Genomic DNA, 26,424 nt, shown 5'->3' with positions numbered 1-26,424 from the left:
GATTCTGGTCTCCAGACATCCTCTGTAAGGGTACACTTAAATGCCATAGTGGCATAACACAAGGAAATAGGGGATACGCCAATAACAGCGTAACCCCTAGTATGTCGGTTTATGAGAGGCTTACTTCACCTTAAGCCTCCCATTCAACCACTGGTCATTAAATCGGACCTAAGTGTAATACATTCCTGTGTCAAGAAATTTCTTACATAACAAGTATTTTCTAGTAGCCATTACATCGGCTACGAGGGTCAGTGAGTTGCAACCTCTCATTACATACTCACCCTACATAAGGTTCCTGCATGACAGAGTAGTCCTTTGCACTCACCCCAAATCCCTACCAAAAGTAGTAACAGATTTTCACTTAATCAGTCAATAGTCTTGCCTACTTTCTTTTCAAGACCTCTCTCTAGCCAGGGAGAAAGGGTCTTATACACCTTAGACTGAAAACGTGCACTAGCTTTTTACCTGATCCGCACGGCAGTCCATAGGACATCGAACCAACTCTTTGTTTCTTTTCACATAAAATGAACCAAGAGTCGCGGTAGTAAGACGGACTCTCTCCGACTGACTAGCAGACTATATCGAATTCTGTTATGAAAAAGCAAATGTTCCACTCCAAGGACGAATAACAGCTCACGTAGTAACAGCTATGTCTACATCAGTAGTACACTATCGTTCAGTGCCCATTATTACCATATGTAAAGTTGCAACATGGAGTTCCCTTCACACCTTTGCAGCTCTTTATTGCTTGGGCAAAGAAGAATGACAAGATTCGGCCTTTAGACAATCTGTGTTACAGAATTTGTTTCCAATATATTCCCAACTCCTTCTACATCCAACCTGCTGTGATCTTCGGCTGCCTCATTTTCACCAACAATTCTTCACTGTTGCTTCACTACAAAATGACTCAGCCTCTAGCTTGCTAATCACCCATATGTGAGGACTAGCATCCTGCTTGTCCTGGGATAAAGCAAAATTGCTTACCTTGTAATAGGTGTTATCCCAGGACAGCAGGATGTAGTCCTCACAGAACCCACCCGCCACCCCGCGGAGTTGGGTCCGATGCGTTTTATTATTTTCTTTTATATTTTCGCTTACGCATAATGCTACAAACGAGACTGAAGGGAGACCCCTGTGGACGCAGGGATCATAGCATGCTGGGCATGCTCAGCGCACTCAGTGTGCCAGTGTCAGTCAAAGCTTTTTAGAAACTTTGACAGAAAGTTTTCCGTGATAGGGCTCCATTACCGATGTCACCCATATGTGAGGACTACATCCTGCTGTCCTGGGATATCACCTGTTACAAGGTAAGCAATTTTGCTATTTGTCATATGGATGTGAACAAAACATACCTAGTCAAAAGGCCCTTGTTGTGTCTAGGATATTGGTCTTTAACCTTTTCTTCTCAGTGCAAATGTTACCTATTAGTTTATTTCATTTGCCTTTCACCTTTCTGTTCTACTTCTTTGGTACAGAGAAGGGCAACCAAAATGATAAAGGGGATGGAACAGCTAAAGAGGTTAGGGCTGTTCAGCTTGGAGAAGAGACGGCTGAGGGTGGATATGATAGAGGTCTATAAAATCATGAGTAGTCTAGATTGGGTAAATATGATTGGTTATTTACTCTTTTGGATAATAGGAGGACTAGAGGGCATTCCATGAAGTTAGCAAGTAGCTCATTTAAAACATATTGGAGAAAATTCTTTTTCACTCAATGAACAATTAAGCTCTGGAATTTGATGCCAGAGGATGTGGTTAGTACAGTTAGTGTAGCTGGGTTTATAAAAGGTTTGGATAAGTTCTTGGAGGAGAAGTCCATTAACTGCTATTAATCAAGTTGACTTAGGGAATAGCCACTGCTATTAATTGCATCAGTAGAATGGGATCTACTTAGTGTTTGGGTATTTGCCAGGTACTTGTGATTTGGATTGGCCACTGTTGGAAACATGATCCTGGGCTTGATGGACACTTGGTCTGACCCAGTATGGCAATTTCTTATGTTCTTATAAATGTTAAGAACCTCTCTGCTTTTGTCTAAGAGCTGAATGTTTATGCTTTAAATCCATTGTTTAGGTTTGAAGTGGACTTTCAGTGCGGAGGCAGTAACACACCTTGTTGTAATATACCCTTTCATTTCAATCCCCGCTTCAATCCCTCGGAATGCATCGTTTGCAATACTTTAGCAGGGGGAAAGTGGGGCACGGAAGAAATCACTTACGAGATGCCTTTTGAAAAAGGGAAGCCATTTAAGGCAATTTTCTTTGTCTTCAGTGATAATTTCCAGGTGAGTTATAGAGGAGAGAGGAAGGAAGTTGCCTATGTCTCTCGTTTCGCAGATGCATTTATGCTGGGGGTTTAATTTTTGGTATCAAGATTCAGATACCGTCCTTGCTCTTTATTGCGTAGCTGTTGAGACAGATCATGTAGAACCACCAGGATTCTCCTGCAACCCCTGCCAATGTGTGCAAACCTTGCAGTCACCTATCTCTGGAAAACTTGAAAAGATGCAGACTTTTCAGAGATGTCCTTCCGCCAGGCTGTAGCTGATGCTTGGAGAACAATTCTTAGGCCAAGAATCCTAAGCATTGAGATAACGAGACCCTAGACTGAAAGCATTTGGTGTTTGGGGGAGAAGATGCTTTGGTAGGGCTGAATTTATTTACAAAAGATAGAGTGCAAGAAATCTGGAGAAAGCTGAAATGTTGTACTCTTTCTAGGTTGCTGTAAATGACAAACACCTACTGCTGTACAACCACAGAATTAACCTGGAGAAAGTAGATACACTTGGAATATATGGCAACGTGAAAGTACAGTCAATTGAGTTTGTTTCTATGACTGTAAGTTAATAAATATTTAATTATCTATTTATTTATTTAAAATCACTTCTAGGCCACCTTCTGGCAACAATGCCAATCAAAGCAGTTTATAATACAAATAAAATATTTATACAAATCAAAAATATGAGCAAATTTCACATAAAATGAAAACAAAATACAATTCATATAAAATAAACTAAAAATGGACAAAATGCATATTTGCTGCCGTTCACATGTGAAACCACAATGATCGTTTACTGTGTTAGATTGCTCTTCATTTTAAGGAAGCCATTATTTAAAAGCCTGGGCTAGAAAGAAATTAGTCTGTGCAAGATTTCATACATGTACATAGACCTTGAAGAACTTACTTGATTTTGGCAAATCTAAGATTTTTTTGTGTGGGGGTGGGGGGGGGGGGTGGGGAGGAGAGAAGCGGGTTTCAAACAGTTTGATGGAGCACCAGCACAGTCTTCAGTAAAACAAATGAGAATTTAATTTATTAATTCTATCAAGATGAGCACAATTTAATTAAAAAATCCATCCATTCTCTTACTTTAGTAAGATCTTCTGCCAATCACCACCTCTGATTGGCTGGAATGCTTTCTCAATTGTGAGAAAAGAAAAGGCATTTAAATACCTTTTGGGTTGACATGAATTGCAGTCACAGCAGAGGCAAAGTGTGATCTCCTAATGCAGCTCAGATTTCCCATTATTAAATAACTTATTCTGTTGATGGTTGAGTAAATGATAAGGAGTTAATTATAGGCATTTTCATGATTACTTGTATATGTTTGTGTAGCTTAAGTTGAGGATTTTCATCCCAGGAGTTACTGTCATGGAGAATACCCACTGAATCTCTTCCACTGGTGCTGCCCCTGGAGCCCCTAGGCTGTGTGCCTAAGGCTTAATGGGGCTGTCCTAATGGCTGGGATAGTGCCGTGCAGGAAACTGGCGTTCATTTCCTGAACTTGGCTTTTGCGTCTGAGGCCAGTTGTTGCTGGGAATACTGTGGAGGCGGCATTCACAGCTTTTGGGTGTTCAAGCCATTGGACAATGCTGACACCTACTGGCCAGACTCATGGGGCACATAAGTGCCCTGGCTGAATACTGTTGCTGCAGTGGCTGGGCTAGATGATAAAGGGTTAAAGATGGGCAGGAGATGCCAGGCAATTGCAAAGGAAGTCTCATGGCACCATAGCCCTAGTACTGGCAGATTTCAATTGAGCTGGTAGCCCAGAGGAGCAGGAGGAAACTATACTCCCAACAAAATTATAGCCATAACAAAGAGAGTTTATGAGGCCAATATTCAGAAGCCATTTAGATGGATAACGGAAAAGTTATTTGTCTTATTGTCAAAGCAGTGATTAGAAGGCGTAGGCAGCTAAATTCTAATCGCATAAGTTGGGGGTTTTCTGGGGGCTGGCGAGAGAAATTTCAGGGAGGAACAGAGTTAGCCATATAATTCATGCGCCTAGCTCTGGTCATGCTGTAGGACTTTCCTAAAGTTAGCTGGATATCCAGCTAAATTAACTAGCTGCTCTGTGGCTGAATATCAGCCCCTATATGTTTATGGTGTGCCATTTCTGATCTTTTTCACCTGCCTGTGGCACTGTTCCAGCTTCATTTATGTGGGAGTGCAGGACTGTTTGTTGTCCTCCTGAATTAATCTTTGCATGTCTGGTGTAGTATACAGTTTCTGGATAAAGCAAGTCTGAAGGGGTTTTGCTATCTACTCATAACATGAAGAGAGTATGGTGACTAAGATCCTTTTGTGTTTGCTGTGTAGTATGGTACTGGGATGGTCGAAAATGACATGAGTACCGAGAAACACAATTCATTGGTTACATTTTGTTTTCCTAGAGATTATTTCTGTATAAAGAAGAAGATGAGCTTAGAAATAGGACCGCTTCTTTCTGTAGAAATGGTAAATGTAGGATTGAACCTGTGGCATAAGATATTGTGTTCTATGCTGTGACATGGGAAATCTGAATTTGGATAATAAAATGGATACATATAAAATTATCTAACACTAAAGTAAGTTGAAAAAATCCCATTGATACAAAGTGGACAGAAAGGGTATTTGTTATGAAAAATAAGGTTATTCTAAATTCAATATATATTCAAATTTATAAAAGAGTGGCAATAATAATTTTAATTTTCTTATTTAATTATAACATATCTCCCCACGTACATCATATAGATGAACCTCTTTACACCATGGAGGTAAAGTCCTTAGTAAATAAGTGTCAGAAGTGCCTTCCTGATACTGCCACAGAATATCTAATTGTAAATACTGTATCTTAATCATCTACATGTCCTCTTTACAGCCTTCAGAAGGTTTGTAACCTCTCTGTCTTGGGGCAGTTACAAAGAATGAGAAAATTATAAGTACACTTATTTTCCCTTCTCATGTGTAGTGGTTTAATGTATTCCATTGTTTCAGATTCTGTGTTGTTCTTTTCTTCTTTGCAGGGAGAGAATTCTAGGATAGCTCCTTTGGTAAGTGTTTTCATAATCTACAAAAACATGAGTTTCAAAAGAAACGTCTTTTCCCTGTACGTACCTGGATCAGTCCAGACCATGGGTTGAGCCTCCTGTCCAGCAGGTGGAGACAGACCAAAACTGTGAGGATATACTTAGTCAGGACAGAGCCTACCCTACCCCTTCAGTATTCGTCTGTCTCCAGCAGGTGCAGGCAGCTGAACCTACGGTTCCCCTTCTTCTTCTTCCCTTAGTTTCCCTGAGGGGATTTTACTTTACTTTTGATCTGGATCAAGCAAGTATTAAGTTATTGTTTAAAAAAAAAAAAAAAAGAGGACTTTGAAAGTTTTCTCCCTTTTTTTCCTCACAGAGACATTTCGGTCTCTTCGCTCTGCTAGGAACCTAGGGGGGAGGCTTGCCCATCGTAGGCCCCTTTTTCCCGGTGACCATCTGGGGTGATACTGGTGGTCCAGTCCCTCTCCCATTATCTAGCTGTCCACTGTAAAGCAGTACCCTCTCAGGGAGTGTTTTTCCCCTGGCTTAGCTGAGCAGTTTAAAAAAAAAAAAAAGGGTACAAGCAGGGCTGTATTTGTTACTTGTATTTGTTACTTTTTAAGAATTGTGGACAGCTCCGGCAGCGTGCAGAGTTCATCGCTGCCTCCGCTGACCGACTTCAGCCCTCACAGCTCAGCTGTTTTTACTTTTTTAGCGATTTTTTTTTCTTCATTGCTGATGCCCCGTTTCAGCGCCAGTAAAGCATGTAGAGAGTCTGCCACACGTTTTTCCCGCGGAGGCCTCTGTTCAGGGTACCTACCGGGTGGGAATGGTCCCTCATCGGACCCCTCGCCCACAGCGACTAGGGGGCGAGTTCCCCGCCACATGGCCAGGCCGTTCCTGGCCCGGAAAACTGCAGGAACGGTGGCCATCTTGGAAGCAGGCTCAAATGCAGAATCGGATGTGCATGAGAAAGGTAAGCCCGATTTTTTTAGTTTCTTCTCTGGATTTGAGCCTCCCTCATACCCCGGAGGGGGTGCCTGACCTTTTCCTACCCCTCCCTCCTACTCCACCCCCTCCAGGAAGTGTAAGTCTTGTTTCTCGCGGAGTTTGTGCTTCTTATGCACAAGTCCTATTTAGCCAGCTTACAGCAGGAGGAAGATCCATTCCTGGACCCCCCCCCCCCCCAAAATAAAACGCAAATTTCTCCTTGGCAACCTCCGAAGGCGCCAGATGGCCAGGGCTTGGTTAGGTTGGTCCTGGGGGTCCCGCCGCCGGTCCCTATTCCAGATCCGGATGTTGACCCGCTGCTTCCTAACCCCCTCCCCCCCCACCTCGAGGGGAACAATCCTCGGGTCCTACGTTTATTTCAAAAGGAGGAACTAGAGATGCTCATTCCCTTCATTTTGCAGGAACTGGGAATTGAGCTGCCCCCGGCGGATATGGTTACGGCCACAATTCCTGCCAATATGGACCTGGTCCTGGCGGGACTTAGGGCTCTTCCATGTACTTTTCCTTTTCACCCTATGCATAAGCTGATGCGCCTTAGGGAATGGGAGTCCCCTGAGGCGGGACTCCTAGTGGGGAGGGCTATGGACAAGCTCTGCCCCCTTCCTGAGGACTGCTTGAATCTACTTAAGATGCCCAAGGTAGATTCCTCTGTCACGGCAGTTACCAAACACATCACCATCCCAGTGGTTGGCGCTATGGCTCTAAAGGATGTCCAGGACTGCAAGTTGGAATTTTAACTCAAACGCATATTTGAGGTCCTGTTCTTGGGAGTTTGGGCGACAATCTGCGGCAGTCTCATGCAACGGGCAAGCCTCAGGTGGGTTCAACAATTACTCAGCACCCAAGACCTCCCATCAGCAGAGGCGGAGCAGGCGGATCCCTTGGAGGGAGCGATTGCGTATGGGGTGGACGTCCTGTATGATCTTCTGTGAGTGCAAGCCAAGGCAATGGTCTTCGCGGTCTCGGCCAGGCGCCTCCTCTGGCTGAGAAATTGGTCTGCGGACGCCTCTTCCAAAGCGCAGTTGGGAACCCTTCCCTTCAAGGGCCAGTTGATTTTTGGTGTGGACCTAGAGCAACTTATCAAATCCCTGGGAGAAAATAAGGTTCATAAGTTGCCGGAGGACCGTCCGAAACAGTCTTAAGTCCTTCTTACCCTCTCTCAGATTTTGGGGGCAATGCCGTTTTTCCACCAGGGCAAGGGTCTTGTTCCTGAGGGGTAATGCATCCCGATCTCAATCCTGGCCTCATTCCTTTCGGAGACATCGGCCTTTCAGGGATAGTAGCCAGCAACACTCGGTCACAAGTCCTCCTCTCAATGAGATGGGGCTGGCTCATTCCTCCATTTGAGACTTAGTTGGACGACTGTCCCAGTTTCTCGGGGAATGGGCCACCATAATGACAGACCAGTGGGTTCTAGAGGTGATAGAAAAAGGCTACGCATTAGAATTTGCTCGAGACCTACCAGATCTTCACCTGGTCTCCCCCTGCGGAAGTCGAAAGAGGCCTGCGGTCGAACAAACCCTGCGCAGGCTTCTGGATCTGGGGGCCATAGTCCCAGTCCCAGTGGAAGAACAAGGGTCTGGCCAATATTCCATTTACTTCGTCATGCCCAAAAAAGGAGGGCTCCTTTTGTGCAGTTTTGGATCTCAGGCGCATCAACCGGGCTCTCAAGGTTCCCCATTTTCAGATGGAAACCTTGAGGGCAGTGATAGCGGCAGTTCGATCTGGAGAATTCTTGGCCTCACTCGATCTGACAGAGGCCTACTTACACATCCTGATTCACTGCGATTACCAGCGGTATCTTCGATTCGAGATACTGGGCCAACATTTTCAGTTTTGAGCACTCCCCTTTGGTCTTGCCACGGTGCCATGCACTTTCACCAAGGTAATGGTGGTAGTGGCAGCCACCCTGCGTCGAGACGGAGTCCTAGTCCATCCTTACCTGGAAGATTGGCTCATCAGGGCCAAATCAAAGTCTCTTTGCCAGCTGGCAGTCAGCAAGGTCCTGTCGTTTCTGATCTCTCTGAGGTGGGTCATCAACTTTCCCAGGAGCAAGCTTCAACCCTCCCAGACATTGGAATTCCTGGGGGCACGATTTGACACTCGAGTAGGCAGGGTGTTTCTTCTGGAGGACCGATCACTCAAACTCAGGGGTCAAGTGCGCAATTTTTAATCTTTTCCCCTGCCAACGGCCTGGGATTGTCTCCAGGTTCTGAGGTCCATGGCCTCCACTATCGATCTGGTCCCCTGGGCTTTTGCACATATGCGTCTGTTACAGAAAGCCTTGCTATCCCGCTGGAAATTGGTATCTGAACAGTTTCAGATGCTCCTGCCGCTCTCCGAGTCTACCATCGCAGAACTGCAGTGGTGGCTATCGCCTGCCCATCTTCAGAAGGGGATGTCCCTTCTGACACCGCAGTGGATCATGTTAACAGCGGATGCCAGCCTCTCCGGCTGGGCAGCTGTATGCCAGACCCAGTCTGCTCAGGGATATTGGTCTCCGACCCAATCTCGCTGGCACATCAATCGACTGGAAGCTCGAGTGGTCCGACTGGCTCTCAAGGCCTTCCTTCCCCTACTCCACAAGGCAATGCGGGTCCTGTTGGACAATTCCACCACATCAGTCGATAAGGGGGCACCAGGAGTCGCCTAGTCGCTCTGGAAGCCAGCAGGGCTCTTCGCATGGGTGGAACGTCACGTAGAGCGCTTAGCGGCGTCCCATATTGCGGGGAAGGAGAATGTTCAAGCGGATTTTCTCAGTCGCCAGAAGTTAGACCTAGGTGAGTGGGAATTGTCAGATGCAGCGATGAACCTGATCATCCGAAAGTGGGGTCCCCCATCTTGGATCTGATGGCCACCATAACCAATGTGAAAGCTCCTCTGTTCTTCAGCCACAGCGGGAACATTGCGTAGAAGGGAAGGATGCCCTAGTCCTTCCCTGGCCCCGCGACATTCTTCTGTACATGTTCCCTCCCTGGCCGTTAGTGGGCAAAGTACTCCAAAGAATCGAGCTTCAATGCGGGCCTGTCATTCTAGTGGCTCTGGAATGGCCTCGCAAACCGCGATTTGCGGACCTCGTGAATCTAGCCACGGACGATCCCCTATGCCTCTGTCATCTTTCTGATCTTCTTCGGCAGGGTCCCATATTTTTTCGATCAGGTGGATCGCTTCTGTCCAGCGGCCTGGCTTTTGAATGGCGGAGATTGAGAAAGAAAGGGATATAAGGAAAATGTTATATCCACTCTATTGCGGGCCAGGAAGCAGACTACCTCGCTTGCTTATGTCCGAGTATGGAAGGTTTTTGAAAATGCGTGTGTCGCCTCGGGTATCTCAGCTTGTAAGGCTCCAGTTTCCCAGGTCCTTTCTTTTCTCCAGAACGGTCTCGCCAAGGGGTTGTCGTTCAGTTCCTTGCGAGTGCAGGTCTCCGCTCTCGGTTCCCTCTTAGGCACCATTGACAGTTATTCAGTGGCGGCTCATCCGGATGTAGTCCGTTTCCTCAAGGGAACCAAGCACTTGAATCCTCCGGTCCGGGTTACTTGTCCCTCGTGGAGTCTTAACTTGGTTCTCTGGGTTCTCTGCGAAGCTCCTTTTGAGCCATTAAGGAGGGCTATGCTCAAGGATTTGACTCTCAAAACCATCTTCTTGGTGTCCATTTGTTCAGCCAGAAGAATCTCAGAGCTCCAAGCGTTATCGAGCAGAGAGCCTTTTCTACGTTTCTCGGATTCAGGGGTATCCCTTAAGACGGTACTCTCTTTCTTGCCAAAGGTCATGTCTTCTTTTCATGTCAATCAGTCCGTGGAACTTCCGACTTTTTCATCGTTAGAAGTAGCAAATACAGCTGGGGGTGATCTGCGGCGCCTCGATGTGAAACGGGTCTTGCTGAATTACCTTCAGGTTACAGATGAGTTCTGGGTCTCTGACCACTTGTTTGTTCTGTGGAGTGGGCCAAATAAAGGTAATAAGGCTTCCAAGGCCACTATCGCGAGTTGGCTAAAGGAGGCCATTGCGTCGGCTTACATCTGTAAGGGTCGACCCGTGCTGGAAGGCTTAAAAGCTCATTCCTTACAGTCTCAGGCTACTTCTTGGGTGGACAGTCAATCGGTCTCTCCGCAGGAAAATGTAGGGCAGCTACTTGGAAATCCCTGCATACGTTTGCTCGTCATTACCGTCTGGATGTGCAGGCTCCAGTTTTTGGCTCCTTTGGGCGGCAGGTTCTTCGAGTTGGACTATCTCGGTCCCACCCTGTTTAAGGAAGCTTTGGTACATCCCATGGTCTGGACTGATCCGGGTACATACATGGAAAGGAAAATTGGTTCTTACCAGCTAATATTTGTTCCTGTAGTACCACGGATCAGTCCAGACACCCGCCCGTACTAGATCTGATACGTTCGCTCGAATATTCTTTTTCTACAGGTTTTTTCAATTATTTGATTTGTTGTCTACTATTACTAAAGGCACCGGAAGCATCTAACAGATGAAAATAAAATTGTATGCAAGAGCGTTTTATTTCATACAGAATCCTTGTTCACTTGTTCAATTTGTTAGTTTTTTCTTATTGCTTACTTGATCTTTGGGAAGTTATATCTGCTTTGAAAGTACTTTATACTGAAGGGGTATAGGGTAGGCTCTGTCCTGATATAGGATACCCTCACAGTTTTGGTCTGTCTCCACTTGCTGGACAGGAGGCTCAACCCACGGTCTGGACTGATCCGTGGTACTACAGGAACGAAAATTAGCAGGTAAGAACCAATTTTCCTTTCTTCTTTTATAGCCTGAAAATAATGTATACTATGTTTTACATATATAGTGTATGTATGTGACTCTTTTTACATAGACTGTACATATTGTGAAAGTTTTGCCCTCTTTCAAGAAAGTCAGCACAACCTAATGTGACTCTTAGTTCATGAGATCCTCAGATGGGAGAAAAACCCCAAAACTTCTTTATAGGTAATTGCATGATCTGTCCATACTGGATAATAAGCAGAATAATAAGGAAAACATTAAAACGCTAGGTAGAAATAATAACAGATTCAGTAGATTAGAAATGGAAAGCTATAATGCAAAGAAAAGACAATGCAAGCACTTGACAGATTGTAGTCACACCCAGTGGCACAGGCAGCACACAAACAGCCTGTGCCTTTCTCTTGCATGTAACAAAGAACCACATCCAAAGGCCAAAATGGAAACATGACATACACAATGGATGACAGCAGAAGATATTCATTATGTAACAGTTTGTTCTGTGACACACAACACCCACAGCACTTGATATCTCTCATAACATGAAAAACAGAAACACAGCATGAGAGCGCACTTTTGTCAGATAGCTGCCGTGTTACAAAATGAGAGACCTACAAAGAGGAATATTCAGTGCTTAAACACAACCCAGTAAAACTTGTCTCCTGGACCATGATGCTGTTGTGGATCTCCTCCAATCATCGGCCTGGACCCAGAGAGCCTCACCAAGTATGCTAAAGAGTGTCAGAAAATGTGTTAGAAAAAGTGTTTCTTTGCAGCCATGCATATAGAATGTAGTCAGTGTATCAAGTATTGAAGCATAAGGAATACTTTTGTACTTCTCGTACTTTTGTACTTCCTAAGGGCCTAATATGGTTTGCCTTCCTATGGGCCAAATATGGTATACTTTCCAGCTTCTACCACCTGTGTCTTTGCGGTCAAATGTACAGACTATCTGACCTCAGAAAACCAGACTAGCCCTCACCTATTTAGTCCCAACCTGTCTATTTAAACCCCTGATAATGACAGTACAAGGGAGATGAGCGAGATCAATCTTGACTGACCACAAGACAAACATTAAAGGGCTAACCGCTTCATGATATTGGTAAGCATTTGATCATAGTTATTTTCTGCATAAGAGAACCCTAGCTAGTACAATTAATCCTAGCTAGTATTAGTAAGACATGTATTAGAAAGAATTTATTTTACAAGAAAAATGTCTTTAGTAGATATTTATCGAATTGCTATAAATTCAGTAACTATCGTTACTATACTTACACTTATAGCTATGTACTGTTTGATTAAGATAAGATTTGAGAACTGTTACGCCGCCGGCTGCGGCGTTCCGCAACCGGGGCCGGTCTCTCATCCTAGGCGGCAGACCACCTCAGACACCCCCACTGTCATGGCCGTCGGCTGTGGTGGTCCACGACTGGGGCCACGTGCCTACCTGCGGCGTCAGGCCGCCTCCAGGGCTCCTGCTGGAGCAGGCAGCCCCCTCAGATGCTCTCTGCACAGCTGCAGCTGCTGCTGAGCCCGGCCACATGGGTCCTGCCACTGTCTGGCTGTCTCCTCCCCTACGTGCGTGGCTGAAGATTAAATTTAAAGGGGCCACGAGAGGAAGTTGTCGTGGCTCCTTCCTGGGACTCCTCCCTCGGCTCAGGTATTTAAGGCAAGGTCTGCTCATCAGACCTTGCCTTGGTATTGAGGCTTCTAGTCTGGTTGGTTCCTGAGCTCCGAGTTCCTGGTTCCCTCTTCCTGGTCATGTTCCTGTTCTTCCGTCCTGCTTCTGCTCTCCTCCCTCATTGGACTGATTCTTCTGATGGACTCTTGGACCAGCTTCCGATCATTCTCCTGGCTTGACCCTGGACCGGCTTCCGAACACTCTCCTGGCTTGACCCTGGACCGGCTTCTGACCATTCTCCTGGCTTGCTCCTGGACTGGCTTCCGACCCTTCACCTGACTTGGACCATTGGACCGGCTTTTTGACCATTCTTCATCCTCCACTCCTTGACTGTCGTACGACCTGCTGGAGGCGCCAGCTGTCTGGAACCCACGACCTTCAGGAGGCGCCTGCATCCAGACCTATCTTCAGTCTTCAGTCATTCTCCTAAGTCCAAGCGGCCCGGGTCCCGACGGGCTCCTCCTGGGGGAACCACGAGCTTCCAGTGGCAAAGTACTCATTCAACTTCTGATCTGGCCTTGCCTTCCGATGCTAGGGACCTAAGAGGGTTGATTCTCTCCTAGGTAGCGCTAACTCTACCTCGGACCAAGGGTCCACCTCCTCGTTTGTAACAAGAACTAAGATGCTTCATGAGCTAATCACATGCTTTAAAAGATTATAACTGTTATCTGAATAAAGAGACTGTTATTTTCATACATTCAGACTGACTTATTTCGCTAAACAACTCTATTGGGGAACCCTCATCTCTAAAATAATAAACTCCTTCCCTAATGGCTGGAAGGTCTTATGAAAGATAGGATAGGAACAGACCTCATCTTGGCTTTCACTGACACAGGTGAATTTACTGATTTAATTTCACAGCCCTCCAGTTCTTTGCTGATAGCCTGTCTGCTTATAATGGAAGCAGAGGATTCACATTAGGCTGATGTTAGTAACTGTGATGTCACTAACAGCATGGACCTTTGCCACTGAAAATTGCACAAAGCATTGGTGAGCTGACTGGCTGAAGAAAACAATCTTTGGATTAACATAAGTTTGTGAATGGATCTTTGAGAATGAGGTTGTGAAACATCTGCTGTCTGGCTCTGAGAGGCTTCTTGTCCGTGCCCTGTGACTGGCTGCCCAGTTAGTAGCATCAGGTCGATGGACGCACCAGACACTATATAATTGCAACCCTAATGCCTCAAAATTTAGTTCCACCCAGTCCACTTGTGACTCCTGGTGAACATTATGCCTGGTGATATCAAGCAATAAATGGTAAAACCTTTGACTACTAATCTAGGAGACTTATTACAAAAAATATGACATAAGTATGGGATATCCGCTGCCTACTCATTAGGAATGTTAGTGACCTTAGAAAATTTTGACCAGGTATGGGAAATTCTGAAAGACATTATGCCTGAAACCTCTATCCGCATTTTTCTTAGTAACCGACTGAGCACTTTGGCTCCTGCTGAAAGGAACTAATGATTTCCATTTCTGATCCAACAGGCAAAAAAGGCAGCAGGAAAACCCTTAATCTCAGGGAAGCCATTCAAACCAGCGCACCAGGGGCCGGATAAACATAAAGACAGAGGAAAGGACAGCCAGAGGTCTCAACCTGATAAGCACACCCGAAGGGTAAGCTTTAATTTCAGAAACCCATCCTCCCAGCAAAGGAATCATAGGGAGAATAGGAATTTCAGGGAACCTAGACTGGAATACCCATCTTCTCCACAGAGAACCTTTCCAGGTACTGGGTGGTCTTCCCGATACCCTATAAGGGAAAATAGAGGGACTCCACCTACACGATATCCAGCACCAGAAAGACCCCCAGGGATATTTGGAGCTATAGCTAAAGCTGACCGCCCTCCCACACCTACCCCGAGAAAATTGGCCAAGCGAGCCACACACCATGGCAGTCCTGGCCCCAAAACTCAACCCTCTCTGGATCCAGAATAAGGAACGGGGTAAACTTCATGTGGGGATGGTAGATAAAGGAACTACCATTAGATTACTGACAGGAGAATGGGATACTATACAATATTTACAACAAAACATAACAATTACTATCAGGCCGATTCAGTAAAAGTCACAGAAGAGCGGGCGAGTACCTGTTCTCCCGGCATGCGCACAGGCCACTCTCCTGTGCGCGCGATTCAGTAAAAAAATTCAAATGAGGGACCCCGGTAAAAAGAAGCGCTAGGGGCACTAGCGCTTCCCTAGCGCCTCTTTTTTTGACAGGAGCAGTGGCTGTCAGCGAGTTTCACAGCCGATGCTCAATTTTGCCGGCATCGGTTCTCAAACCGGCTGACAGCCACAGGTTCGGAAACCTGACACCGGCAAAATTGAGCGTCCAGTTTTCAATCCGCGGGCTGACTTTAATATATATATATTTATTTTATTATTTTATTTTTAACTTTTGGGACCTCCGACTTAATATCGCCACGATATTAAGTCAGAGGGTGTATAGAAAAGCAGTTTATACTGCTTTTCTGTGCACTTTCCCGGTGCCGGCAGAAATTAACACCTACCTTTGGTAGGCGCTAATTTCTGAAAGTAAAATGTACGGCTTGGTTGCACATTTTACTTACTGAATCGCATGGGATTAACTAATAGGGCCATCAACATGCATTTGCATGTTGCGGGCGCAATGAGATATGTGTGTCTGAAGTCTGAAATCAACTCAGAGATTGCAGCTTGGCCTAAGCCAAGAGGATTCTGGGAAACAGACTCCAGTTATGAATGAACTCAGACTGACCTGAGCTTGAATAGGCTTTGGGAAAACATTTGGAATGAATTAGCTTTGCAAATATGATGGAGGGTCATGAGGTCACAAAGAACATATAGACTAGGCCACATCTCACAAGAATATTGTCTTGACTGAGGGGCCCTAGTTACCCCCTCCTTTGGGATTTCTTTGTTTGAGTAGAGAAAAAAAACTGTGCATCAGTTGCATTTGAAAAAAAAAAGAAAACCCCACTGTATGTTTGCTTTTAAAATGACTTGCTGAGCTTTCTGTTGTCAGAATTTGGATACTGTAAATTAATTTGGATACAGTAAATCGTTTTTATGGTTTTGGTAAGTTAGGGGATGGAATGTGGTGAGCTAAATGTGTCAGAGAGGTAAATCAATTAAAGGTATGAGTTATTTCATTAAACAGAAGTCAGTAAAGAAAAGAAAGCACTTATAGGCATGAAACCCATGCTGAAGTATTTGTTAATGAAAGAACTTAAGTTATATCCTAATGATGATAGAAATTCTGGAAGAGGGATGGTGAGGAGCTAGAAGAAGGGAAGGTGTTGGGTTTTTACTCTGGTGGGAACACAGGTATTGGAATGTCAGTATTGTGGGACATTTAGACAGTGTCAGAATTAAGGCAGGACTTAAAATACAGGAGAAAATAGATTGTGGGATGGTGCACAGCAACATTTGCAGTTTTAGCAACAGGATGGCTAGCAGTAATGTCTATTATCTATTCATGTGCCAGCAATGACTTGTTAAAATAAATAAATTCTAACAAAGTACAAAGTTGTCTGTTCCAGGTTTCACTTTTAGGAATTGAGTTAGGAGTTCATAGAACAAGGATGGAAAGAAGGTGGTTTTAGATCTGTAAATGGAAGCAGCTCATAACGATAGAGACAAGAAAGTAGCTGTATGACTGTTGTTTGCTGAATTAAGGTATATCAGAATGCTGCAATGTCACTTTTAAATTTAATTTTTTAATCATTATTAATTGTGTTTATGCTAGATTTCTTTTCAGGGTGAAAAAACAAAACAGATCCTTCTCTGTCCCATGGGAGATGAAGATTATAGGTTTTGATTCCTTTTCATTTTTAAATAGATCTATTCTAATCCTGATTTTTGTTTTATTTTTAGATTAATCCAATTATTTTTAAAATTTGTCAAGTACTTTTTTTTTTTTTGGTCTAATGTTTGAACTCAAATATCTGTCAACTGTTGTCTGTTATGTGTTACTTGTGGGTCGTTGCAACTGAAGAATGAATGAATACATGGATTTATGTAGTCAGTTCAGTGAAATATATGTTTTTATGTAATGTCTGAGTACTTAAGTTGTTTCTGGTTTGGACTATTGCATACTGCTTTGAAATAATGTGGGAATATTATGCAGATTAGATGCAGGGAGTTCATGAAATGATGGTATTTTCTTATTGATTAATTTGATTTCTTCTGCTTTTATATTAGGCTTTAATCCGTTCCATATGTATCTCACTTAATAATGAGTTAAAAGGCTCTGCTTCATGTCAGGAAAATGCACCCTGAGTGAACTGTATACGCACTGATTTCAGAAATCATCCTTTGCCACAGAAGAAGTGATGCATCTGCATTATATGGACTGAAATGCTTACAATTTATACCTGATCTTTTGTTGTGTGGGAGTGGCTTTACCTAGAATCTGGTGTCTTTTGTTCTCTGAGGCTTCTGATATGTGATAACTGATTGCCACTAAAATTATTCTTTATGATATACCTAGTTAATATCATGTTATGTATCTATCTGCAACTGCCATTGCTTAGGTTCTTCAGTTAATTACATTGAAGTGATGCCATTTTTATTAGTTTGTACATTCCAAGTTTTGTAGCATTTTCCAGTCTTATAACTTCTAATACTTATATGCATTTTGTTGCTGAATCAGCTAAATGATTATGTAATATGTCTTTCTTTACCTCTGACTATGAAAGCTGGTTTGATCACACTACTCAAATACCCTATCCCAATGCTTGCCCTTTTTAGAGTGAGATATGTCTCAGTGTGGATCAAATGTTTTTTTGAATTCCTTATTCTTTGACCATCTGTTTTTTTCTCTGGATCTTCCTTTTCTTATTGTGAATTTTGTAGTTTCAGTGATAATTCAAGGTTCAAGAGGGATATTTGCCACACCAGCATATGTTAAATATATGCTGCTATGTTTGCTGTAAGCTATTTCTAGCATTCTCTTGCTTGCCTTACTGTTGGTGCCTCTGCACAAGTTTCATTTGTCTTATTCTTTCTTCTGCAGCCTGCATTTATGGTAATCACTTCACTGGTCTTTAATATCTCAATATCCAATTCCCTTTCTACTCTGATTTCCCTGTAACCATTTTTGAACATTTCTTCCTATTACACTACCTAATAGGTTTTTACCTAGAGTTTGTTTACACCCTCTCATAAATGGTTCCTGGTAGTGTGGCCTTTGTGTTTATTATGAGATTGTCCTCCTTGCAGAGATTCACCCATTCTAAATGAGGCTTTCTGTCACAGGGATATGCAACTATTCCTATTCCTACCTATGACCAGAACATGTCTTATGGTTTTTTTTTATGTTGTTTTTCCTTTTCTTCCTTGGCCACTACAACGGACTGCCTCTTAATACTTTCTCTGTACCCTTTAAGAATGATTTCTTTCTTCTGCCAGTTTAGTTTTTTCACACTGTTGTTCTATGCTTATGTAATGTAAATTAGAGCTTAAGACTAATATTATGATAATCTAGTTAGCTCTGTCATTGAACTGCAAGTATGACTGACTTTCGTTGTAACTACAGCCTTAATGCTGCTATTTGCTATCTGAAAACTGCTTGAATCTGTGAGTATCACGTACCTAATTTAGGGATCTAGAGGGACACGTGCCTGACACACCCAATGCAAACCAAAGGTTAGTTGCTAGAATACACCTATAGGCCTATTTGCCCTAGACTGTCTGCATAAACCTGTCATCCTCTCTGATGCTTTGGTGTGCCACTCTTGCCATTTGAAAGTGGCAGAAGAGGGAAATGAGATATGTGTGCCTGAAGTCTGAAATCAACCCAGAGATTGCAGCTTGGCCTAATCCAAGAGGATTCTGGGAAACAGACTCTGGTTATGAAGGAACTCAGACTGACCCGAGCTGGAATAGGCTTTAGGAAAACATCTGGAATGAATTAAGAGCTCTGCAAATATGATGGAGGGTCATGAGGTCACAAAGAACATATGGACTAGGCCACTTCTCACAAGAATATCGTCTCGACTGAGGGGCCCCAGTGAAATCAGAGAGTCCTGGAGATCTCCCTGAGATTAAGAGTCTGATCAAGAGACTGAAAGACTGACAGAACAAAGAACTAACAGAAGATTGACAGTACACAGCAGACACGTGGGTCTTATCTAAACTTAATTGGATCTCAAGGTGGGAGGGGGGATCAGGGCATCTTAGACACAGTTTGCCTGATTTTGACACAGGACAGGTGGTACCTGATACTCAAATGTATGGAGTCCTATCAGGAATCATTGTATGTTTTACCTATAAATCCAGCACTTACTGACAAACGCTAATACACACAGGGAGAGCTTTGAAAAAGATGGAGCTCTCACTCTGGGCCTTCCAGAGGTATCCTGATTACTTTTATATGCCATAATAAACTTAAATTTGTTCTGATTAAACTTGGTACTGGACCTCTGTACATAAGAACATAAGAAATTGCCATGCTGGTCAGACCAAGGGTCCATCAAGCCCAGCATCCTGTTTCCAACAAAGGCCAAACCAGGCCACAAGAACCTGGCAATTACCCAAACACTAAGAAGATCCCATGCTACTGATGCAATTAATAGCAGTGGCTATTCCCTAAGTAAACTTGATTAATAGCCGTTAATGGACTTCTCCTCCAAGAACTTATCCAAACCTATTTTGAACCCAGCTACACTAACTGCACTAACCACATCCTCTGGCAACAAATTCCAGAGCTTTATTGTGCATTGAGTGAAAAAGAATTTTCTTTGATTAGTCTTAAATGTGCTACTTACTAACTTCATGGAATGCCCTCTATCATATCCCCCCTCAGCTGTCTCTTCTCCAAGCTGTACAGCCCTAACCTCTTCAGCCTTTCCTCATAGGGGAGTTGTTCCATCCCCTTTGGAGCGATATAGAGGCATTATGACATTTTCCGTTCTATTAACCATTTCCTTCCTAATAATTCCTAACATTCTGTTTGCTTTTTTTGACTGCTGCAGCACACTGAGCCGACAATTTTAAAGTATTATCCACTATGATGCCTAGATCTTTTTCCTGGGTGGTAGCTCCTAATATGGAACCTAACAGTGTAACTACAGCAAGGGTTATTTTTCCCTATATGCAACACCTTGCACTTGTCCACATTAAATTTCATCTGCCATTTGGATGCCCAATCTCCCAGTCTTGCAAGGTTCTCCTGTAATGTATCACAGTCTGCTTGTGATTTAACTACTATGAATAATTTTGTATCGTGTGCAAATTTGATAATCTCACTCATCATATTCCTTTCCAGATCATTAATATATATATTGAAAAGCACCGGTCCAAGTACAGATCCCTGAGGCACTCCACTGTTTACCCTTTTCCACTGACAAAACTGACCATTTAATCCTACTCTCTGTTTCCTGTCTTTTAACCAGTTTGTAATGCACGAAAGGACATCGCCTCCTATCCCATGACTTTTTAGTTTTTGTAGAAGCCTCTCATGAGGGACTTTGTCTAACGCCTTCTGAAAATCCAAATACACAACATCTACCGGTTCACCTTTATCCAAATGTTTATTAACCCCTTCAAAAAAATGAAGCAGATTTGTTAGGCAAGACTTCCCTTGGGTAAATCCATGTTGACTGTGTTCCAATAAATCATGTCTTTCTATATGCTCTACGATTTTGATCTTGAGAAACGTTTCCACTATTTTTCTCGGCACTGAAGTCAGGCTTACTGGTCTATAGTTATCTGAATCGCCCCTGGAGCCTTTTTTAAATATTGGGGTTACATGGCCACCCTCCAGTCTTCAGGTACAATGGATGATTTTAATGATAAGTTACAAATTTTAACTAACAGATCAGAAATTTCATTTTTTAGTTCCTTCAGTACCCTAGATGCATACCATCCGGTCCAGGTGATTTGCTACTCTTTAGTTTGACAATCTGACCTACTACATCTTCCAGGTTCACAGTGATTTTGTTCAATTCGTCTGATTCATCACCCCTGAAAACCATCTCCGGAACTGGTATCTCCCCAGCATTCTCATTAGTAAACACGGAGGCAAAGAATTCATTTAGTCTTTCTGCAATGGCCTTATCTTCCTTAAGAGCCCCTTTAACCCCTCGGTCATCTAATGGTCCAACCGACTCCCTCACAGGGAGTCGGTTGGACCATTGCTTTGGATATATTTAAAAAAGTTTTTATTATGAGTTTTTGTCACTATGGCCAACTTCATTTCAAATTCTCTCTTCGCCTGTCTTATCAATGTTTTACACTTAACTTGACAATGCTTATGTTTTATCCTATTTTCTTCAGATGGATCCTTCTTCCAATTTTTGAAGGTTGTTTTTTTGGCTAAAATAGCCTCTTTCACCTCACCTTTTAACCATAACGGTAATCGTTTTGCCTTCCTTCCACCTTTCTTAATGTGTGGAACACATATGGACTGCGCCTCTAGGATTGTATTTTTAAACAATGTCCAAGCCTGTTGAACACTTTTAACCTTTGCAGCTGCACCTTTCAGTTTTTTTCTGACTATTTTCCTGATTTTATCAGTTTCCCTTTTGAAAATTTAGTTTTAGAGCTGCAGATTTACTTATTGTCCCCCTTCCAGTTATTAGTTTAAATTTGTTCATGTTATGATCACTTTTGCCAAGAGGCTCTGCCACCGTTACCTCTCTCACCAAATCCTGCGTTCCACTAAGAATTAAATCTAAAATAGCTCCCTCTCTTGTTGGTTCCTGAACCAATTGCTCCATGAAGCAATCATTTATTACATCCAGGAACTTTATGTCTCTAGCAAGTCCTGATGTTACATTTACCCAGTCAATACTGGGGTAATTGAAATCTCCCTTTATTATTGCACTGCCAAATTGGTTTGCTTCCCTGATTTCTCTTAGCATTTCATCATCTGTCTGACCATTTTGTCCAGGTGGACGGTATTATTCTCCTATCACTATACTCTTACTCAACACACATGGGATTTCTACCCATATAGATTCTACTGAGCATTTAGTCTCTTGTATGATCTTTATCCTGTTGGACTCTATACCCTCCCGGACATAAAGTGCCACACCCCCATCAAGTTGATCCTCTCTATCATTGCGATATAATTTGTACCCTGATATAGCACTGTCTCATTGATTATCCTCCTTCCACCAAGTCTCTGTGATGCCAATTATGTCAATCTCATCATTTGCTGCTATACACTCTAACTCTCCCATCTTACTTCTTAGACTTCTGGCATTGGCATACAGACATTTCAAAGTGTGGTTTTTGTTTGTTTTAACAACCTGCTTTTCAGTTGTTTGGGATAATTCGGAAATCATTAGCTTTGGTGTTTTTTTACATATAGGCATATGGACTATGTTTGCTTTTAATGGAACCTCTCTGTTGGGATGCCCTAACTCTCCTGTTTCATTAGTATCCTTCAAGGATACATTTCTCCGAACCATGCACTGCTGAGTGACTGTCTGCTTTCCCCCTTGTTCTAGTTTAAAAGCTGTACTATCTCCTTTTTGAAAGTTAGTGCCAGCAGCTTGGTTCCACTCTGGTTAAAGTGGCGCCCATATTTTCGGAGAAGTCTCCCCTTTCCCCAAAAGTTTCCCCAGTTCCTTACAAAGCTGAATCCCTCTTCCCTGCACCATCGTCTCATCCACGCATTGAAACTCTGGAGCTCTGCCTGCCTCTGGGGACCAGCATGTGGAACAGGAAGCATTTCAGAGAATGCCACCCTGGAGGTTCTGGATTTCAGCTTCCTACTACCTAAAATCCTAAATTTGGCTTCCAGAACCTCTCTCCCATATTTTCCTATGTCGTTGGTGCCCACATGTACCACGACAGCCGGCTCCTCCCCAGCACTGTGTATAATCCTATCTAGGTGACGCGTGAGGTCTGCCACCTTCGCATCAGGCAGGCAAGTTACAAGGCGGGCCTCATGTCCACCAGCCACCCTGCTATCTACGTTTCTAATAATCGAATCACCAGCTATGATGGCCGGCCTAACCCTTCCCTCCTGGGCAGTAGCCCTGGGAGACTTGTCCTCAGTGCAAGAGGACAATATATCACCTGGAGAGCAGGTCCTTGCTACAGGATCACTTCCTGCTACACCAGGGTGATGTTCTCCTACTGGGAGACCTTTCTGATACAAGGCAGCACTGGGGCTGCCAGACTGGATTTGGGACTTGGCTACTATGTCCCTGAAGGTCTCATCAATGTACCTCTCTGTCTCCCTCAGCTCCTCCAAGTCTGCTACTCTAGCCTCCAGAGATTGGATTTGTTCCCTGAGAACCAGAAGCCCTTTGCACCGAGTGCACATATACAATCTCTCACCGGCAGGTAAAAAATCATACATGTGACACTCAATGCATAAGACTGGAAAGCCCCACTCTTGCTGCTGGACTGCTGCCTTCATCTTAGTTTTATTGAGTTCCTAGTTAAGTTTAGGATACTAAGGTAGTTGGAATGAGAGTACTTTATGTTCAAAACATTTTATTTAGTGATACACTTAATAGCAGCACAAAATTAGAAACGGTACATAAGAACATAGAAACTGATACAACTTTGGCAAAATACAGAAAGCGATGAAGCCAAAAAGGTGATCACTTCATTTTAAATACAGTAATCCCGATCCATCCCTCTAACAAACTATGACCAATATGGAATCTCTAAAACCCAAGGTGCATGGTTCCTGTGCCCCTATAGGTTTCATATACTCCTCACGTAGGACAAAGATCCACTGCATTCCTTGCTCAATGATATTTCCTCCCCCCCTCAGAGATCTACATCAAAGTCCCAAACAGTTATCCCAATTAAAAAAATCTTAACCATTGAGAATCAAACTCCGGGCTTTATGTGGGAGGGCTTGTAAATATGGTTCCCAAGTCTCCAAAAAGAAACGGCCATGTTTCGGTGAGTTTCTGGATAGTATATTGTCCATTAGCATTAACTGATGAAAATGAGTTCTCCAACCCCAGAACAAAGGCGGTTCCACTTCCCGCCAATGCAGTAGTATGACTTTTTTCCCTACCAAGCCAGCCTTTTTTAGAAGGACACGTTGGCCTGCATCAGAAACCATGTGACGAGTGATACAGTGAAACAGCCATAAATAAGGGGAGTTAGGGAGTTGTACTCCTATTAGGAAGGACATATTACGTGCAATTTGTTGCCAGTAACCTTGAATCGTAGAGCAGCTCCAAAATACATGGGATAGATTCCCTACCAACCCCTGGCAGTGCACACAGGTTGCTGTGGAGCCAATTCCAGCTTTATATGCAATATGGGGAGAAATATATGCCCTTTGCAAAAAGTTGAGATGCATTTCTCTAAAATACATGTTCCCAGTGATTGGAATCACACTTCTAACACTGAAGGAAAAAACAGTGGAGGTTAGCAAAAAGGCCCCGTCCTGGTTCCAACGCTCCACCGCGAGACGTCTGGAATCTGCAGGAAGACCCTTAACTAACCGTCGGTAGTACATGGAGAGGGTGGGCACCTTAGTAAGAGCCATTTGAAAAAAATTCTCTAATGCTTTAAACGCTGCCAAATATTGGCCAGGCAACCCCAGTGACTTGATGTAATGGGTAATTTGCAAATAACCACACAGATGAGTCCCTGGTAACCCATAGAGTTCTTATAACTCCACAAAAGATAGTGGAACCTTCCGCATCCAAAACATGACCAAATAGGAAATACCCTGTCACCTCCAAGTCTGAAAACAGGCATTATTAGAGCCCGGGGAGAAATCTAAATTACCCTTTACTGGGAGTAAATAGGGACATACACTTGGAATTCCCAAAAACTTAGTAAGCTGAGCCCAGGTATTCCGAAGAGGCTGTATGAGTGGATGTTTCCTGAGCAGTGGAGGAAGCTTCCCCCTCGGACACATCAGGACATAGCTCAGGGCCACCAGAGAAATCAGAGTATACTCAGCCAGCAGATTGACAAAGGAGGATTTCTCCAAAATCCACCCCCTAATCAATCGGAGATTTGCCGCCATCCCATAAAATCTAAATACCCCCATGCCGCCTTTGACCCATGGTAACTGCAGCCCCTTCAGCGGTATTCTCGCTTTTTTCCCCTTCCAAATATACGTCCGCAACAGTCTGTCAAGACGGATCAGATCCCGAGAATACAACAAAAGCAGATAGTTTTGAAATAAATAAAGCCACTTGGGTAACAACACCATTTTAAACAAATTGATCCGGCCACTGACCGAGAGCGGCAAATCTCGCCATGTTGTCAATCTGGCCTGTGTGGCTTGGAACAAGGGGGTCACATTAAGATTATAAATGTCCCGCACATTACGTGAGAGATTAATTCCCAAATATTTAATAGAACCCTTAGCCCACTGCAAGGGGAAAGGTTCTCCCCACTGCTCCCGAAGTACATCGGAGGATGCCAGCGCCTCCGACTTATCCCAATTAACTCGCAGGCCAGAGAGTGTCTCATATATTTGGAAAAGAGCAAGAAGGGCCATCAGTGACCTGCGAGGGGATGTGAGAAAGAGCAGCACATTGTCCGCGAAAGCCGCATACTTGAAAAATCACCTTCCGCTCTTCCCATTGAAATTGAATGCCCCGAATGGCACTAGTGGCTTGTATGGTACGCAAAAGTGGCTCCAAGGTAAGTAAAAAAAGAAGTGGGGAAAGCGGGCAGCCCTGCCTAGTCCCTCTTTCCCCCCCAAAGGAAGAAGTTATTCCCCCATTGATTCGAATACGCGCATCAGGATTGCTGTATAGTAATTGAATGGCTTGATAAAAGAGACCCCCAAACCCCATTAATTATAAAACATGGAACATATAACCCCATTCCACCCTGTCGAAGGTCTTCTCTGCTTCCAAGCTGACCACCCAGTAGGGGTCGGCAATCCGGTTACATAAGTCCATTGCAATGGCTACTTGTCTGATATTCCCGAAAACCATTCCTTTGTTTAACACAGCCTACTTTGGTCAGGTTGGATCAGTGAAGGCAAAACATTGCTCAGGCGATCTGCCAAAACTTTAGCTAATATTTTATTGTCCACATTCAACAAGGAAATGGGTCAATACGAGGCCGGCAATAGGGGATCTTTCCCAGGCTTGGGAATAAAAACCACATGCGCTTGATTACCCCCATCAGGAAAGGTGCCCTGCTGGATTAATGAGTTGTAAACTGAAGGAAGAAGCTTAGAAAGGGGGTCCATTAGGCACTTATAAAATTCAGAACTATATCCATTTGGCCCTGGGGCTTTCAGTTTATGCATATTGTGTATCACCCGAGTGACTTCCTCTTCAAATATGGGCTCATTCAGATAGCGAGAGAACTCCAACGACAAAGAGGGGATGTGAATCTTATCTCCAAATTCCTCCCATTTGGAGGCATCCCAACCCTCTGTCCGATAAAGCTGGGAATAGTATTCATGAAATGCATGCATTATACCGTCATGAGATGTGACCAGCTGCTGCTGCTTATTCTTAATAACATGTGTGTGACTAGGCCCATGGGCTGACTTAATTAAGCGAGACATCAATTTACCAGACTTTTGACCATATTGGAATAATTTTTCTCACAGGACAAGCAGGATGGTAGTCCTCACATATGGGTGACATCATCAGGATGGAGCCCAATCACGGAAAACTTCTGTCAAAGTTACCCTGCAGCCAGCAGGGGTCCCCCTTCAGTCTTCTTTTTTCCGCGCAGCAGTAGCCTCGTGGTTTAGGAGCTCTGAAGAGATTCCTGACAGGAATTTTCCTCACGGAATTAAATAAACTTAAAT

General features: G+C 43.7%; 1 protein-coding gene and 1 long non-coding RNA gene across 6 annotated transcripts in view; both read left to right on the top strand.

Moving 5' to 3' along the window:
- LGALS8 (galectin 8) overlaps nt 1–26,424 on the top strand; it is a 214,223-nt gene that overhangs the window by 105,371 nt on the left and 82,428 nt on the right. For all 5 annotated transcript variants that reach the window (XM_029593819.1, XM_029593820.1, XM_029593822.1 and 2 more), the window contains 4 exons: nt 2,073–2,283; nt 2,717–2,836; nt 5,288–5,314; nt 14,214–14,342. In XM_029593819.1, the coding sequence (XP_029449679.1) occupies nt 2,073–2,283; nt 2,717–2,836; nt 5,288–5,314; nt 14,214–14,342 (487 nt within the window). The remainder of the gene's footprint in view (nt 1–2,072; nt 2,284–2,716; nt 2,837–5,287; nt 5,315–14,213; nt 14,343–26,424) is intronic.
- Nucleotides 15,231–19,114, top strand: LOC115087095. Its single transcript, XR_003855431.1, has 2 exons — nt 15,231–16,382; nt 16,908–19,114. It is a non-coding gene; the product is annotated as an uncharacterized LOC115087095 (long non-coding RNA).

The sequence above is a fragment of the Rhinatrema bivittatum genome, chromosome 3, assembly GCF_901001135.1.
Source record: "Rhinatrema bivittatum chromosome 3, aRhiBiv1.1, whole genome shotgun sequence".
NCBI classification, from domain to species: domain Eukaryota; kingdom Metazoa; phylum Chordata; class Amphibia; order Gymnophiona; family Rhinatrematidae; genus Rhinatrema; species Rhinatrema bivittatum.
This window is presented reverse-complemented; position numbering and strand designations above follow the sequence as displayed.